The 14,896-nt window shown below is 35.3% G+C and overlaps 1 protein-coding gene across 2 annotated transcripts; it reads right to left on the reverse strand.

The window, feature by feature from the left end:
• Window positions 1–2,035: 2,035 nt before the first annotated feature.
• LOC131034375 (putative zinc transporter At3g08650) lies at window positions 2,036–11,511 on the reverse strand. 2 transcript variants are annotated; one of them, XM_057965851.1, is made up of 5 exons: window positions 10,101–11,511; window positions 8,239–8,523; window positions 3,561–3,689; window positions 3,362–3,459; window positions 2,036–3,261 (listed from the first exon to the last, which is right to left on the reverse strand). In XM_057965851.1, the coding sequence occupies exons 1-5, from the start codon at window positions 10,572–10,574 to the stop codon at window positions 2,448–2,450; spliced, it is 1,800 nt and encodes a 599-aa protein (XP_057821834.1). In that variant the 5' UTR covers window positions 10,575–11,511; the 3' UTR covers window positions 2,036–2,447. The 2 variants fall into 2 exon arrangements, with proteins under 2 accessions (XP_057821834.1, XP_057821830.1); XM_057965847.1 differs by having other exon boundaries at window positions 2,036–3,264.
• Window positions 11,512–14,896: the final 3,385 nt, after the last annotated feature.

The raw sequence follows: 14,896 nt of genomic DNA on the forward strand, positions 1-14,896 counted from the left end.
GTAAATAGAATGATTACAAAGATATCTTATCAAGAGCAACTTCAAAATAAAATCCATAGTCCCTTGTGAAATCATCTTAGCTGAAGCTAAAGCCTTTTCAGTTGAAGCATTTGCAATGATCAAATTGTTAGGTTATTTGAAGAGAACTGAGAAAATGAAAGATCACTGTTGGCCCAAAATTGTGGCAAAGGAAAAACTAAATAGAAGAAACAACACTTCAATGAAATAAAATATCAAGTGGTTGAGTAGATGGGGAATTAATTTGCATGAATGCCCAAATGTGAATGCTGAAATCAAGAAGTATGTGAGAGAGGAGTCAAAGTGGCACTATGGTCAAAACAACTTGGGAGAAAACGGGAATACTACGTCAAGCATTTCAGTCCTGAATGTGAACATCAACAAAAGCACTACATAGGTGGATATAAAATGGAAAGCAAAAATGTTAATAGCACAGTTAAGAACTAGCTCACACCATCTTAGGTGTGAAATGGGAAGGTGGAAAACACCTAAAGAGGAATGAGCTGACAGGGTTTGTCTTCTTTGCATGTCTGAATTGGTAGAAATAGAATGATATTACATTTTGGACTGCTCAGCTTTTGAGGACATTCGAGCAAATACATGGATATTCTAAAAATTGTCTCTAAATACATTGTTTGAGAAGGAACAAATTGCAAAGATGGCAGATTACCTAGCAAAATTCATAGCAAAATAAACTTGATCAGCAAGGATTAGTGGCCGTTCAACGTTTGCTTCTGATTTTTGTTGATCGGTCCCATGGACTGCTTCATCTCATGGACGTCATTAAAAATCTCCATTCATTCATCCTACTTTCATTGAGAATGGCCCATGTTACCATAATATGAAGGCTTTAGAATGTGTTCCTGTGGAAGTAGATATTTCTCCAATTTTTCAAAGACCCCATGGGCATTCAAAACCAGAAAATAGGTAATTCAGAATCTTTGATTACAAACTCGAGCTGGCCATATTTTTTGGAGAAAAGCTTGAGCAGACTGAGAGGGACTGGAAATTCCAGCAAATGCTAAGAATTTTTAGGGTGCCATTCTCCATGTAGCAGATTCTACGAAGTAATATGAATGCAGTGGATAGGCTTGAATGCAAAATCCAAAACATGTGTAGCAGAAAGCCAGATATTTCATGTTTATTGAACAGTGTTACCATAACGAATCGAACTTTTCTAAGCAGCATCTCCTAAGAAACTTTACAATAACACCTCTCTGCTTGACTACCACCATTGCCTTATTCTTGTCACCATTAAAAATGGTTCTTTTCTTTTAGTTAGTAATTACAAAAACAGGTATTCTATCAATTACAAGCTTTGGTGTAGCTTGTCCTGTAGTTAGAAACATGTATTTAGTTAAAACTTTCTTTTATGTAATTTCTTCAGGGTGCACCTTTGTGGATGCTTTTATTACTCCATTCAGATTTATCTAGAGCAATTGACACAATAATCATGCCGTACGAGTATCTCAAGCCTTTAACTAGTTAGACATTATCAATGGTTCTCCTCTTTTCGAAAATCAGAATTGTCAAGTGGCTGACACAAATATTTTTCTAGAAACAGAACATACATCAGCAAAATCTTTAAGGTTATAGTGTAGTGTATGAGGCTGCTCAAAACGTACAAATAGGATAGAGTTATCGCAGGTAACAGTTGGATTGCTATAAATTATTACAGTTCAACCAATCTAAGTAATGAAATTTTCAGTATAGTTGAATATCATTGAGAGCTTGATAAGTCCGTGATTGCAACTGTAAACATTCCCTTGTGGAGGATATTGTGAATGTGAGAATCTCTTCTTGATATTAGATGAGGCCCAGCATAAAAACATCAAGACATTCAAATGAAATGGATAAATCTTCTTCAAGAACCCACAAGAATTGAGCAAATTGAAGAAAGCGCATTCCAAATTTACTTATGATTTATCTGAGCTCTAGGATTTCGATCAGTAACATTCAATGACAATATAGCAACTTAAGCAGAGCAAAAATCTAGAAAAGATTATTGGAAAATAGATAAGGAAAACGCCCCAATTTCTAATTAGAACAAAGACGTGATCACTTTCTGAATTAGTAGACGATTTTGTCTAAATAAATTTACATCCTACATTTTTAATTTTGATTGTGGTTTTTGTAAACCACCAACCCAAATTCCGAAGTCATTTGATATCTCCTCCTGATAGTTCAATACGAAGACATTTGCAGAAGAAAACATTTCACTTGGCCTCATTGCAGTTGTCATGGAATTTGCCTGAAATATAATTGACTTGAAAAAAGTGGATTGGAACATCATTTGTCAAAACTCAGTTCCACTCAGTGCCATCAGACATCAGAAGAATGAGCTATCCTAGGGCCTTACTAGACCAACAATACTTCATTATAAAACAGGAAAAAATCTATTTTGTCTACGAAATAACTAGCATATGCTGTTATGTTACAGCTTCAGGAGCTGAATTACAATATGGAGTATGCAAACAAACCAGTCTTGTGCTAGTAAGGCATATGAATGCAAATGCCATACCCATTACCAACCCATATGATGCATGCTTTGAACTTAACTTATAGAAGCGAAGGAGAAGATTGCCTCCAAATGCAGGAAGCAGAGCACCACATGCAAAAACCATCCATGTGTCAAGCCCTGTGTAATCAATCCCTGCCAAAATAGCTCCAATTGCAGCAACTGGACCAGCAAACCCAGTAAAGGCTGCAGCAAAAAGAGCACCACGCCAGCTATCAGTTGCACCATATATACAGCTGGCTACAGCAGCACCTCTTGGAAGTCCATGCAGAGAGACAGGTAGCATCATATGTCTGCCCATGCCATAAGCTTTAGGTGCAGCAACACCCAAAGCAAGCCCTTCTGCAAATGCATGTAGAGCCACTGCTCCAGAAGCTAAAAAAGCCTTCAAGGCAAGGGGACTTACGAATCTTGTCATCTGAATGGTGTCACTTCCACCAGCTCTTCTTTGAGAAAATTTTGAATCTGCCATGATGCTTATCACATAAAAGAAAAGAGCACCTCCACCCAGCAAACTTACATCATATAATATACCCATTTTGCCTGCCATACATAGTTGCAACGGTCTCCATGCTGCTAGAACAATAGCTATGCCTGAAGCTATTCCAGTAAGAAAAGAATGTTGCATCTTGACCGCAGTTGCAAAAATTACAAGAATGAGACCTCCAAGGAAAGGTCCGAGGCCAAAAAGAAGTGAAACCAAGAAGCCTGACATATTGTCCCAACTACTGAAAATTTACATGCCAAAAATTACATTCAGTACAACTAAACAGAAGGTAGACATTTACAAAAGGAATGCCGAATAAGGTAATAACCAGTATCTACCTTTGTCCTTGTTCAACAGACTCAAGGACTGCACTCAGTGTCTCCATAAATGCTACTGCCAGTGTAGCAGCTGATGCAACTTGTGATGGAGATGCTTCCTAAGACCAAACAAACATGAATCTATGAAAAAACATCTCAATATTGATAAATGGACAAGATGGATCAACAAATATTTATATGAACATGAACAGCAGACTACCTTAAAGCTATCAGGCACAACTTCTGCCATTACCATCCATATCATACATCCTGCGGCAAAACCTGTGCAGAATGGCAAGAACTTGTGGAAAGATTCTGCACAGAGGTATGCTGGAACAGCTACCAAAGGCTGCAACCACAAGTCATGACAGAAAAATTGATTTAAATACTATTAAAGAGATTAATATAAATATAGCTTATGCAACGATTAACCACCTAGGCAAAGCTTAAGGGACAGCTTTTTTTCATATCAAAGCCAGAGTATATAATTGATTAAAGCCACTGATATATTGACAAAAATCTCTTCAGAGTTTCTACTATTCACAAATTAATTGTTTTACCAACATTTTTATTATGTTTCCGGCAAACAACCAAGTTTTAGCATTACGAGTATGATTTATTTGCAAATGGAACTAATCAATAATCTACTCTTCGAAACATATCTCTGTTTGAAAACCCTTTAATATGTAAATCCATGATTTATCCCTGTAGGTCAACATTGTACCCTCTTGATTCTTGAGTATAAAAAAAGATTTGTTGGGTCTTCCAGAAACGGCATTGTAGATGTAGGAAAGTAAAGAGCATTTTTTGTCACCCCAAGCTTCTAGATTCCAACATGAAGATCATCAATACACAAGAGGGCAGAAGTGACATCACTCAAATTAAGCAAGCATAGTTTATTCATTATTGCTTAGTTACCAGGAAATGAGGACTGGCATTGGTACAAGAACAGGAACAAGTAGTGACACACTACATTCAAAAAAGGTTGAAGCTGGGTACTTGGAGATGGCAAAAGCAAAAAATTTACACTTCATGGTAACATAACCATTGTATGTTTTTTTTCTAGATGAAAAATTAATATTAATCGTACAATGGTTATGCAATTTTAAAGAATGTAAGATACTACAATGCTTGAAAATTATCAAAAAAAAAAAATTTTTTAAACAATTGAAAATAGATGTTACTGAAAGTGAAAATTAATTATATTATTCTACTAATGTATTTCTTTAGTTTGTTTCCCTTTTGTCAGCCACATATAGGAAAACCCAGTGTTTTTTATATGATAAATCTGAGAAACCTCTATAGGATGTTTCCCAATGTTCAAGTGATGCTTCTAGGAAATGTATAGAGACAAAAAAAAAAAATCATTGAAAGCCTCCTAATATCTAGAGATGCCCCAATCTGAGTCTCCAAAACAAGGATGCATTTCTGATAGGGAGAAAAGTACCAAGGGTCAGGACTCGGTGTGTGAATCTCCTGGTAACTATGGTTTATTGAGATAAAATGAACCATCACTGTATTAATTTGGGACCATGTCCTACAGAAATTGCCTGATATTGATTTAACAAACATGCCCATGGTATAAAAATTCAATGTGTCACATGAATGATATCAGAAACCATCAGACTCACACCTGTAATTTGTGGGTCCTTCCTATCAGATAGAGAAATTCCACAACTACAGAAGACCATACATTAAATGAAAACCTCTAGCTTCCAAAACAAGAAAAAGTATTTACCCATACGCTGTAAGAGAATATGAATACAAGGTAAGGGTAAAAGAGACTTTTTAGATCCCAGCTTAGCCAGCACACTTATCTTAATTTTGTGACCCCCTGGTTTTGAACCTTGATACTATTTGTAATTTTGTATAAAACTGGTCTCCACAATGTGCCTACACCATTGGAGACACACAGATTCAACTGAGCAAAAGATGCAACAGAAGGTAAAGAAGCGAATTTGGGGGAGGCTACAGAGGTCAATGTTAGTAACCAGACTTGAGTTTAAAGTAAAATTCATAAAAACAGAATTACTAAAAAATTGGGTACCCTCAAAAAAATATAAAAACTGAAGGCACCATAAATTTGATAGTTAAGCTATATCGCCTCCAACTGATGGGATTGGAAAGAAGTTGATAGAAAGGATAGTAGAGTCTTCTGAGAAGACAATGGTGGAAGCTCAACGTGAATAGGGCCACAAATGGAAACCCATATCAATGAAATTTTTTATTTTGGCAATCCTAGCTTTTAGTTCATAGAAGCTATTCAAAAGGCCACAAAAGGAAACCCAAGTTGAAGAAATCCCTTCAGCTATCCTAGCTTATAATTCTTTAAAGAAATTCAATCAAATAATTCTTCAAAAATTCCTTCAGCAATCCAAGCTTATAGTTCTTTAAAGGGATTCAATCAAAATATTCTTCAGAATCCGTTTGCATCAAAGACAGCTATGGCAGGCCAAAGAGATTGGGGCATTCAATTTTGGTAGTTAAAAGGACTCTCTGACTCTGGCTGACTACTTAACTGACAGAATGAAAACCCAATAATTGGCTTCTATGTCAACTGGTTAAAGGAATAAGAAAATTCCTGCAGGCGTTCAAGGAAAGAAGAGTTATTCATATCCTGCAAGAATATAACAAGGTGGCAGATTGAATTGCCAAAACTGTAACTTCTAGACAATTGATAGAAGTCCTATTGGATACTGAAACGAGAAGATGGACAGTGACTCTCCATGCTGAGGTAAACCACACCAGGCAAAATAATTTTCATGTGTAGAAGTAAAGATTGTCATAACTTAACTGGGTAGACTTTTTAATAATTCAAAGTGTAGTTCAAAAACTTGCAACTAGCCAAAAATCAGCAGACCCAATTTTGACTAAAACTCGGTCTCAGAAAAATCTCATGAACTTTTAAAAATAATTAAATTCCTTCGAAAAAAACATAAATTTCATGCAAAATACAGGTACACAATGTATCAAATGAGTCTGTAAATGTTGGGGAAGTGTTTTCTATTTGAATTGGATACCAAAACTGTACAATACCACATCAACATGCAAATACAACAGCCAGTAAATAGGATATACATTATGATAATTGAATATAATGATCAATGAATTACGTATTCATACAAGTTACAACAATTTACAATTTTCTCTTCCCCATAAGATAGAGAAACAACTCTCTGCAACAGCTGTGGAAAACAACCAGCAATCTAACAGCAAGTTTTTTAAGTCCAAATTTTAGCATTTTTTGCAAGTTTTTTTACTGTCCCACATCCATAAAGTGCTATTCGCTGAGCACTAACAGCAAGTTTACAAGCCTGGCTCATGTAGAACAAACGGCAATGAGTAAATGGGTGATTAACTTGTTTTGCATTTCAACTTGCAAGTACTCACGAGTTAGGTAAGTGAGATTTTGAACTATGATTCACAGTCAAATAGCTCTCATGTGATTTAAGAGCCTACAGTAAAGAAATTTTTTTGTATTCAAAGGCCAAGCCTAAGATGCAAACTATTATAAAGAAAATGATGTCTCTCATAAGGTTCAAGGTAACCCTACTCTCCTCTTAAAGAAAAATGTGGTAATAGGATGGAGAAGGCCACATCAAGGTGAATGAAGTCGGTGCAAATGTAAATGTCAGTAATGCAAAAGAAGAATGAGAAATTGTGACATGGGGGGCTATCTTCAATGATATTATATCTCCCCAAAAGAACCTCAGTGCCATCTTCTTCATCTTTCATACAAACAGTTTTTGTTTAACCATTTGCTCTCTCTGTAATTTGTTCTGCAGTAAGGCAGTTGGAAGGCATGATTCAATCAGTTAACCATGGTATGGGGCACTATCTGGCAGCTGAGAAAAGATGACCAGTGAAGTTCTCATCATCAATTGGGAATGCGAACAGGTGAGAAAATTTAACAAGGCGCAGTAAGAGGAATACAAAAAACTAGAGCAAGGTACAAACATACAGATATCATTCTTGGTTTCAACTTTCAACACGGAGGAATAAAAAGCTTTAACACAAAGCAAGAAAGAAATATAACATTATGTGAGAAAATGCCAGTGCAAGAGAAAAATGGCATTAAGGCATAGGTCAACAAGCATTGATCACAAATCAAAGGATTGACAAAATTATCCACTATTTCATCTTACTTGAGAAATAGTCTATAAGCATTTATTTAACAAACAAGGTCAAACTTGGCTACAATAACTTTTTGACAATATTTGTAGCTTGTTCAAGCAACCCTTGCAGAATTGTAAGATTAGAATGCACATTGATGTGACCAAAACTTCTTTGGCAGAGTCAACTTTGAATAAAAAATCATAAGGGATAAGACACAGGAAAATCTTGTTTTATCCTATCTTAAATTCATATCATCTCTATATATTTATTTTGTAATTCTCAGACTATTAACATTCCTTTAACATGCTTTATTAAAAAATATCCACCAGTTGCTGTAGCTTCCTTCTATAATATGTGAAGATTGATATAGTTTCCTGTTTTAGTTTTCCCTCTACCTTATTCAAAAGGAACACGTTTTCCATTCTTATAAATAGTGAGAAACTATACAATGTGAACTTAAATCAATTTGAGTGAATTATTATGTACCTCTATTAACTGAAGTAATACTGTTAGTAAAATTTTACTTTCTGAATCAAGTATCCATAAATCAACATTTTGTTTACTAAATTGGTTGAATATAAATGAGCCATTGTCACTGGTTTTTATTCTCTAAAAATTGAGACCTTGCCTCACTAAAATACAGAATTCTTTAAACCTTCCATATCAAGCCATGCACATTTCCTAGACATGGAAAATTAACAAAATACGCTACACATTCAAACATGGTAAGTCTCTATAACATTGTGGCTATTAAAAAATAATTTCTTGAAGAATAGACATACCTGAGGCAAAGATGTAATTACACTCCAAATCATTGCATGACGTGGAGAAACACCCCGCGAAGATAGAACCATACTAACAGCTAAGCCTTCTGGAATGTTATGTACAGCAATGGCTATGGTTACCAAAATGCCTTGTGATAGTCCCTTATAACCAGCAAAGGAGACCCCAACACCAGAACCTTCTCCAAATGAATGAAGAGTCATTATTCCAACAACCAACACAATTTTTCGGGCATCAGCACCTTTTATGTCCAGCATGCTAACTTCACCAAATCGCTCAAGATACTGCACAGCCATAGGCAAGATTATGACAATAATGCTTTTTACCAATAAGAGAAGCTGCAAATAATCACTCAAACAAAGAAGCATAATGTTCATAACTTTTTCTCCTCTTATTAACTAAAGAGGCATAACTATGCCTATAATTATGTAACAAGAGCCAGGCAATGCAATCCCCCAGTTCGAAAAATCTGATACAATTTAATAAGGTAATTGATTAAATGAATTGAAAGGAAGACATTCTAACTTAGAACATACATGTCATGTTGTTTTATCTTCAAACATTTTTACACAGTTCAAGGAGACAAAATTGACAAAGAAAAAAATTTGGTAACTATGACTGGATATGAAAGCTCATTTTTAATGTGTTCGGAATAACATCAAAAACAGAAATTTTGAATTTCCTATTATATATTCTAGCAATTTCATTTCAGAAAGTAATGTTTTTTGACAGCATCTCTGCCAAATAACTTAAGAATCGAGACTTGAAGATGGAGAGGTACCCAGAAAAATTAAGTTAAAAATTCAAGCAAAACTCCAGAAGGAGTTGACCCATTAGTGACCAGAACCACCTGACAATGATGTCAACAGTCAATATGATAAGTAACCTACATAATATCTTAAGAAAGTATTGACTCTTCTCGTTTTTGCAGAGAGCCAAGTCAAACTCAGGAGACCTAGCCATTAGAAAAATGCAATGCAGCTATGGCCTAAGCGTTTTAACAATAGCCAAAGAATAACTAGAAACAGAAGGCTACATAAGGGTGACTTGGCCATGGATGGTTAAGAAAGAACAAAGAAAGGACAACTAAAATTGTATACATCATGCTAGGAGAACAGATTTTTACTACTAACCGTTGAAAATGACTACCAGCATTTCATGTAAACAAAGAATCAACCGATTTTTATAAAATAGAAAGAGGTAAGCATTTGAAGAAGACTACTGCATTTCGTATAGGCAAAAAAATCAACCAACTTTTAAACAATAGAAAGAGGTAAACATTTTCCCCACTGTAGAATACAAATTAAAGATAAAAAGATGTTGAACTTGAAAAGCCATCAATTAATTTTTATTTTCAGCAGGTAGAATTCAGGTCTCAAACACTAACCCACACTTATCAGGACCGTGAGTTCAAAGCTTGGCTGCAGAGATATTCACCAATTGGCGCATGCATTGGTACTGGTGCGAAGGCAATCCCAGAGACCATATGACATTGATGGTAATGGTGATGATCATGACAACTTTTTTTAACATCCTTTAGGCCACATTGATTTGTTGACCTATGAAAGAGCATCTACTTGAATGGACGATAATTTCTACAATTGTTTAGCTTTATGAAAAATTCTACAAATTTTGTTTACATATTCAGAGGAGGAATAATCTCACATCTTTGTAGCTTGAAAGAGGGGTTGCCCCAGACAAACTGGATTACTAGAAATTCTCATATTCAGACTAGGAATATAAAACAACTCATAATCAAGCTGGGATTCTAAACAAATTTGACAATTCGTAATGAAACAGGCATTATCTACAATGTTATAATGGGAATGGATGAAAATAAAACCATAAACAGTCTCCATACCTTTTGACATAATAAAATGAAAATCCCTCCTGCCAAAATGCCAAATACAACCCAGCTTCCCCCTCCATATTTCTGCCCTTCTTGCACAAGGTCAAAGCTTGCTGCCAACATAACCCCCGCTGCAAGCCCGTTGCATATTCCAGCCCATTGTGCCTCCAAATCCACAAAGAAAAAAGGCAAAGCTCCTAAGCCTGTCGCAGCTGCCATTGCCAGTGTACACAAGGCCACAGTAGATACTGCCACCCTTCTCTCCACATCCTTCTTGCCTCCCTGAAGCTCGTTTTTCTGGTCAGAATAAACCTCTGTCTTCGATCCACCAATGTTGGGTTCTGTAACAAGTTGATTGGATACTTCAGTTTCAGGGAGCTGCCTTATTCCAAAGTCATTGGACTTAGAATCAGCAGATGCAGAGCCATGTAAACCGACCAACAGCAGTAACCAACACACCCCAATTGTATTAAGAATTCGGACCATTATGTGAAATTGTCAAAGCAGTCCTCAAAAGATCATGGTAACCAATAAATTCTCATAAGTCAAGACCTTTCGATATTCGGAAATTTATATTTCCTGTCATCCATCCATCGCCCGACCAATTCCGCCACCAGACTAATTCATCAACATGTAATCGATATGACGGAAATCCAGTCTCCAGAGATTGTTGAACAGCAAAACTTATCAGTCAACTTACGCTTGAAATACCCAAAAAACTGGAATAACATTAATTCTAATTTCTTCCCAAAACAACAAAATTCATATATTTCCAACCGAATTTCTCCAATTGACTTATACCCAGATGGCTAGAATTCTTGTTTCTGCTCCCCACTCTAGAAAACTGGTCCAAACTTTGTCAGTAACCCAAAAATAGCCAAAAATTGGATCTTGTCAGACCTTTTGAAGCATAAAACATCAAACTAAGACTCCTACATTCAATCATACCAATGTTTGTCGAATCCTAACACCAAACTAATATTCTACCCAATTCAAACCCTCCACAAATTTCGCAAGCAAATCCTGCAGTTAACTCAGAAACCACCAATGCAGAAAAATCCACATCAGAAACTCATAAATCAATGTACCCTTATCCTAAATTTTCAGCCAAATGAGTGCATATGGCTTCTCTGCTAATTTTACATCAGGATTGCATACAAGAAGCCTAGAACCCCAACAGATATCCCTGAAACACTACTTTTCTCTAAAAACCAAATGCGGAGTTTCAGAGGGGTCACAATCACTCTTCCTGTTGTTTTTTCATTTAAAACCGTAAACCAGACATACTATTAAAACTAGGGATTCCTCTCTATAAATCAACCCACTGCTGGAAATAAGCGACCCAGACCAAAACTTAGTCAAGATCGGGGGACCCACCAGCTGGAGTCGTTAACCATAACTTAAACCTGGTAAAAGTTTAGAAGAAAGAACAGATCTCATGATGTTTTCTGTAGCATGTGATTTTATTTACCATAGAGGAGATTAAAATATATATACTTTTTATACTAGAAGATTTTTTAACTCAGACAATCTAGATGGCCGCATGCGATTTTATTTACCATAGAGGAGATTATAATATATATTATTTTTATTCTAGAAGAACTTTTTTACTCAGACCATCTAGATGGCCTACAATATGGACTTGCACTATTTTCCATATTTGAATTTGAACACTTGAAAAGCACATTGAACAATTCTATTCCGAGGAACAAGGGGTTGCATAGGATAAATAATTCATAACAATTAAAAAATAATTTAATCTCAAAAACTTTTATTCAAAAGCTAAGTGAGTGGTATATTCTTAGGAAATATTCTATCTCGCCTTAAATTGGCCTATAAGTCTTTTTCTTCTTTTTAAAGAAGCAAAATCTTCTGTTCACATTTGCATGGTTTATGAGACCATTTTAAGCCCACCAATATGAAAATTGCATGTCTTCACCCTTTTTTACTTATGATTAGGTTAGTAGTACTAGCATAACTAATATTATTGTAATAAAATTGGTTAATTAGCTAATAATAAGTATATTTTTCATAAATTAAATTTAGAATATTTTGCTATTGAATTTTTATCTTTTCTAAAAATAGATTAAATTTTTATTAATATTATTTTTGTTAGTGTTATCTTTTATTAGCTAATAATTATTTATTTAATTATTAGTCTATTATACTTTATGCTTAAGTTAAACTTAGGAATCTTATAATTCTTTAGGGTTTTCTCCTTTAGGGTTTCAAGTATCCTTTTATAAGAATTCTCTCTTTATATTTTCATAACAACTGTAATTATTGAATTGCTTTTTTGTTGCACAATCAATATGACTCCTCTTTTTTGGATCTCTGAATTTTGGCCTCCATAGCTTTTTTGTTTCTCTCCTTTTATGATAGGTTTGCATGCAGGTGATCTTTGGGAGATGTAGAGTTGATTTTTCCTCAACTCCTATATGGTATCAGAGTTCCAAATCTGTATGCCCTTGTTCTCTTCATGAGATTTTTTGGGCCTTGTTTTTCAGATTTGAGTATTTGAGGGTTAGTGTAGTTGTTTTTTCCCATTTCTGGGGGTAGTTGATTTTTTGGTACATTTTGGTGCCAAAAGGACCTCGCAATTGGATTCAGGAGGTTGATTCCATAAATTTTGATATATAACTTGCCTATTTTTGGTGATAGGGGCATCTGGGGAATGATTTTTTATTGGCACATTTTTCGAGACACGAAAATCCATACAGTTGTATCTGCAAATGCGTCATAAAATTTTCGTCAAATTTTTTTTTTACCCTTTTTATGTCCTACAAGAGGGGTTTTTTTTTTCTTTTGGCCGTAACTTGGTCATACGGAGGTGCTTTTTCAAAAACCTCATATTGTCGGAAAGCTCTTCGAGCTCTATCCAGATCTGGAGGTTTGAACTTTTGATTTTGTTTTTTTGATGACGTTTTTTGTTGTCAAAGCCAGAGGTTCCTTTTTGCACTCCGGGAGACATAACTTGAGCATTCGAACTCCGTTTTTCGAAAACTTTATATCGTTGGAAAACTTGTTCTATGTTCTTTCCATTCATATGAGTTTTCTTTCCAGATTCTACTCCAAGTATATTTTATTCAGTTTTTTGTTTTTCAACAACTTTAGTGAATATCTTGGATGTTTCAGGTCCTGGGATCTCTTTCTTTGAGTAGGACATCTCGTCTTTGGCTGTTCTTTATGTTTCCAGTCTTCTGTCTCTTCTGATCATTGTAGCATTTTATTTATGCAAACGCACTGAGATAAAGTGTCATTATGCATTGTATACTTAGGATCTTGCACATCTTGTGCCTTACTGTACATGCACTACTTATAAAGTGCCATGGGGGGGTTGATGTTTGCCTTTGTTTGTCATCTACCTTTGTCACGTGAGTGTTCCTTCCATGATATTAGCCTCATGATGTGTGTCAAGTGAGTGTTCCTTCCACGATACTATGTACTTTCTTCGCACCTTCGTTGTTCCTAGTTCTTCATCATACAGTTCTTGTTGGTTGTTTTTTTCAGTTTATCTGTCCCTCTCCCTTTTCAGCATTATGCAAAGGTTTATCCAATTGTTCTAATGCTTCCTTGGTTCGATTGATCAGCTCTTCAGGCTTTGGTGTTTCATGCCATTTGTATCTTTGAGTTCAGTTGTTTGTCTTTGTTTGTCATCTAATTCGAGTAGTGTCATTTGAGGGCACTCATGCATATTACAATCTTCTCTACCTAGTCATGTTCTATTTTAGTGGAGGTTCTTCATATCGATAGTTACTCTTAGACAATGTTTGTAGCTATTTCATGCTTAAGTGGTGTTCTTCATTCTCTTCTTTTTGTTCCTATCTTCTGGAACACTCTTGTTTGGAGGCTTCTTAGTTCTTCACTTGAGCTTTCATCTCTTCTTGGAGAGGAGTTTTGTTCCCACAGGGTTTTCTCTTTTTTCTCCACTTTAAAGAAATTTTATTGTACTTGGGCACCTCATCAGGCCTAGTTGTTGGGACCCATTGTTGTTTTCCTGCATTTTTTACATGCTTTTTCAATTCTTAGTTGTTTTTTAGCTACTCCCTAAGTTCATCTTAAAGCGGGGTGTTAGAGTTATCTTTTATTAGCTAATAATTATTTATTTAATTATTAATCTATTATACTCTATACTTAAGCGAAACTTAGGAATCTTATAATTCTTTAGGGTTTTCTCCTTTAGGGTTTCAAGTATCCTTTTATAAGGATTCTCTCTTTGTATTTTCATAACAACTGTAATTATTGAAATGCATTCTTGTTGCACAATCAATATGATTCCTCTTTTCTGGATCTTTGAATTCTGGCCTCCGTAGCTTTTTTTTCTCTCCTTCTATGACAGGTTTGCATGCAGGTGATCTTTGGGAGTTGTAGAGTTGATTTTTCCTTAACTCCTATAATTTTAAAATTAATATTTAACAATCTTATTGATTATTAGTTTATGTCTTTATATAGGTAGAGACAAATGTTTTTAGTGCGTCTTTTTAAAAATTGATGATATTTGTCTTTGGACATGTAGTGTCGTGATTAAAACACTTTGTTGGTGAAGCGACCACCAAGGTTCAAACCCCTACTAGGCCATTGTGCTCGCAGGCCTTGTGTCTTTGTTGGTTGTTGTGCTAGTGGATTTGAACAAGTGAAGTGTGGGGATGAAGTCTCTCGTTTGTGGCCTCATCGATTTATAGCTCCGAGTCAAAAGCGTTTCACGTGGAGCCAAAGGGAGTGCCATGCCAATGTTACTAGTCACATTAAAAAGTTTACTAGGCATTAATTTTTTTTTTTTAAATTGATGATATGGGAAAAAAAAAAAA

The sequence above is a fragment of the Cryptomeria japonica genome, chromosome 5 (genome assembly GCF_030272615.1).
Source record: "Cryptomeria japonica chromosome 5, Sugi_1.0, whole genome shotgun sequence".
In the NCBI taxonomy this organism is placed as follows: domain Eukaryota; kingdom Viridiplantae; phylum Streptophyta; class Pinopsida; order Cupressales; family Cupressaceae; genus Cryptomeria; species Cryptomeria japonica.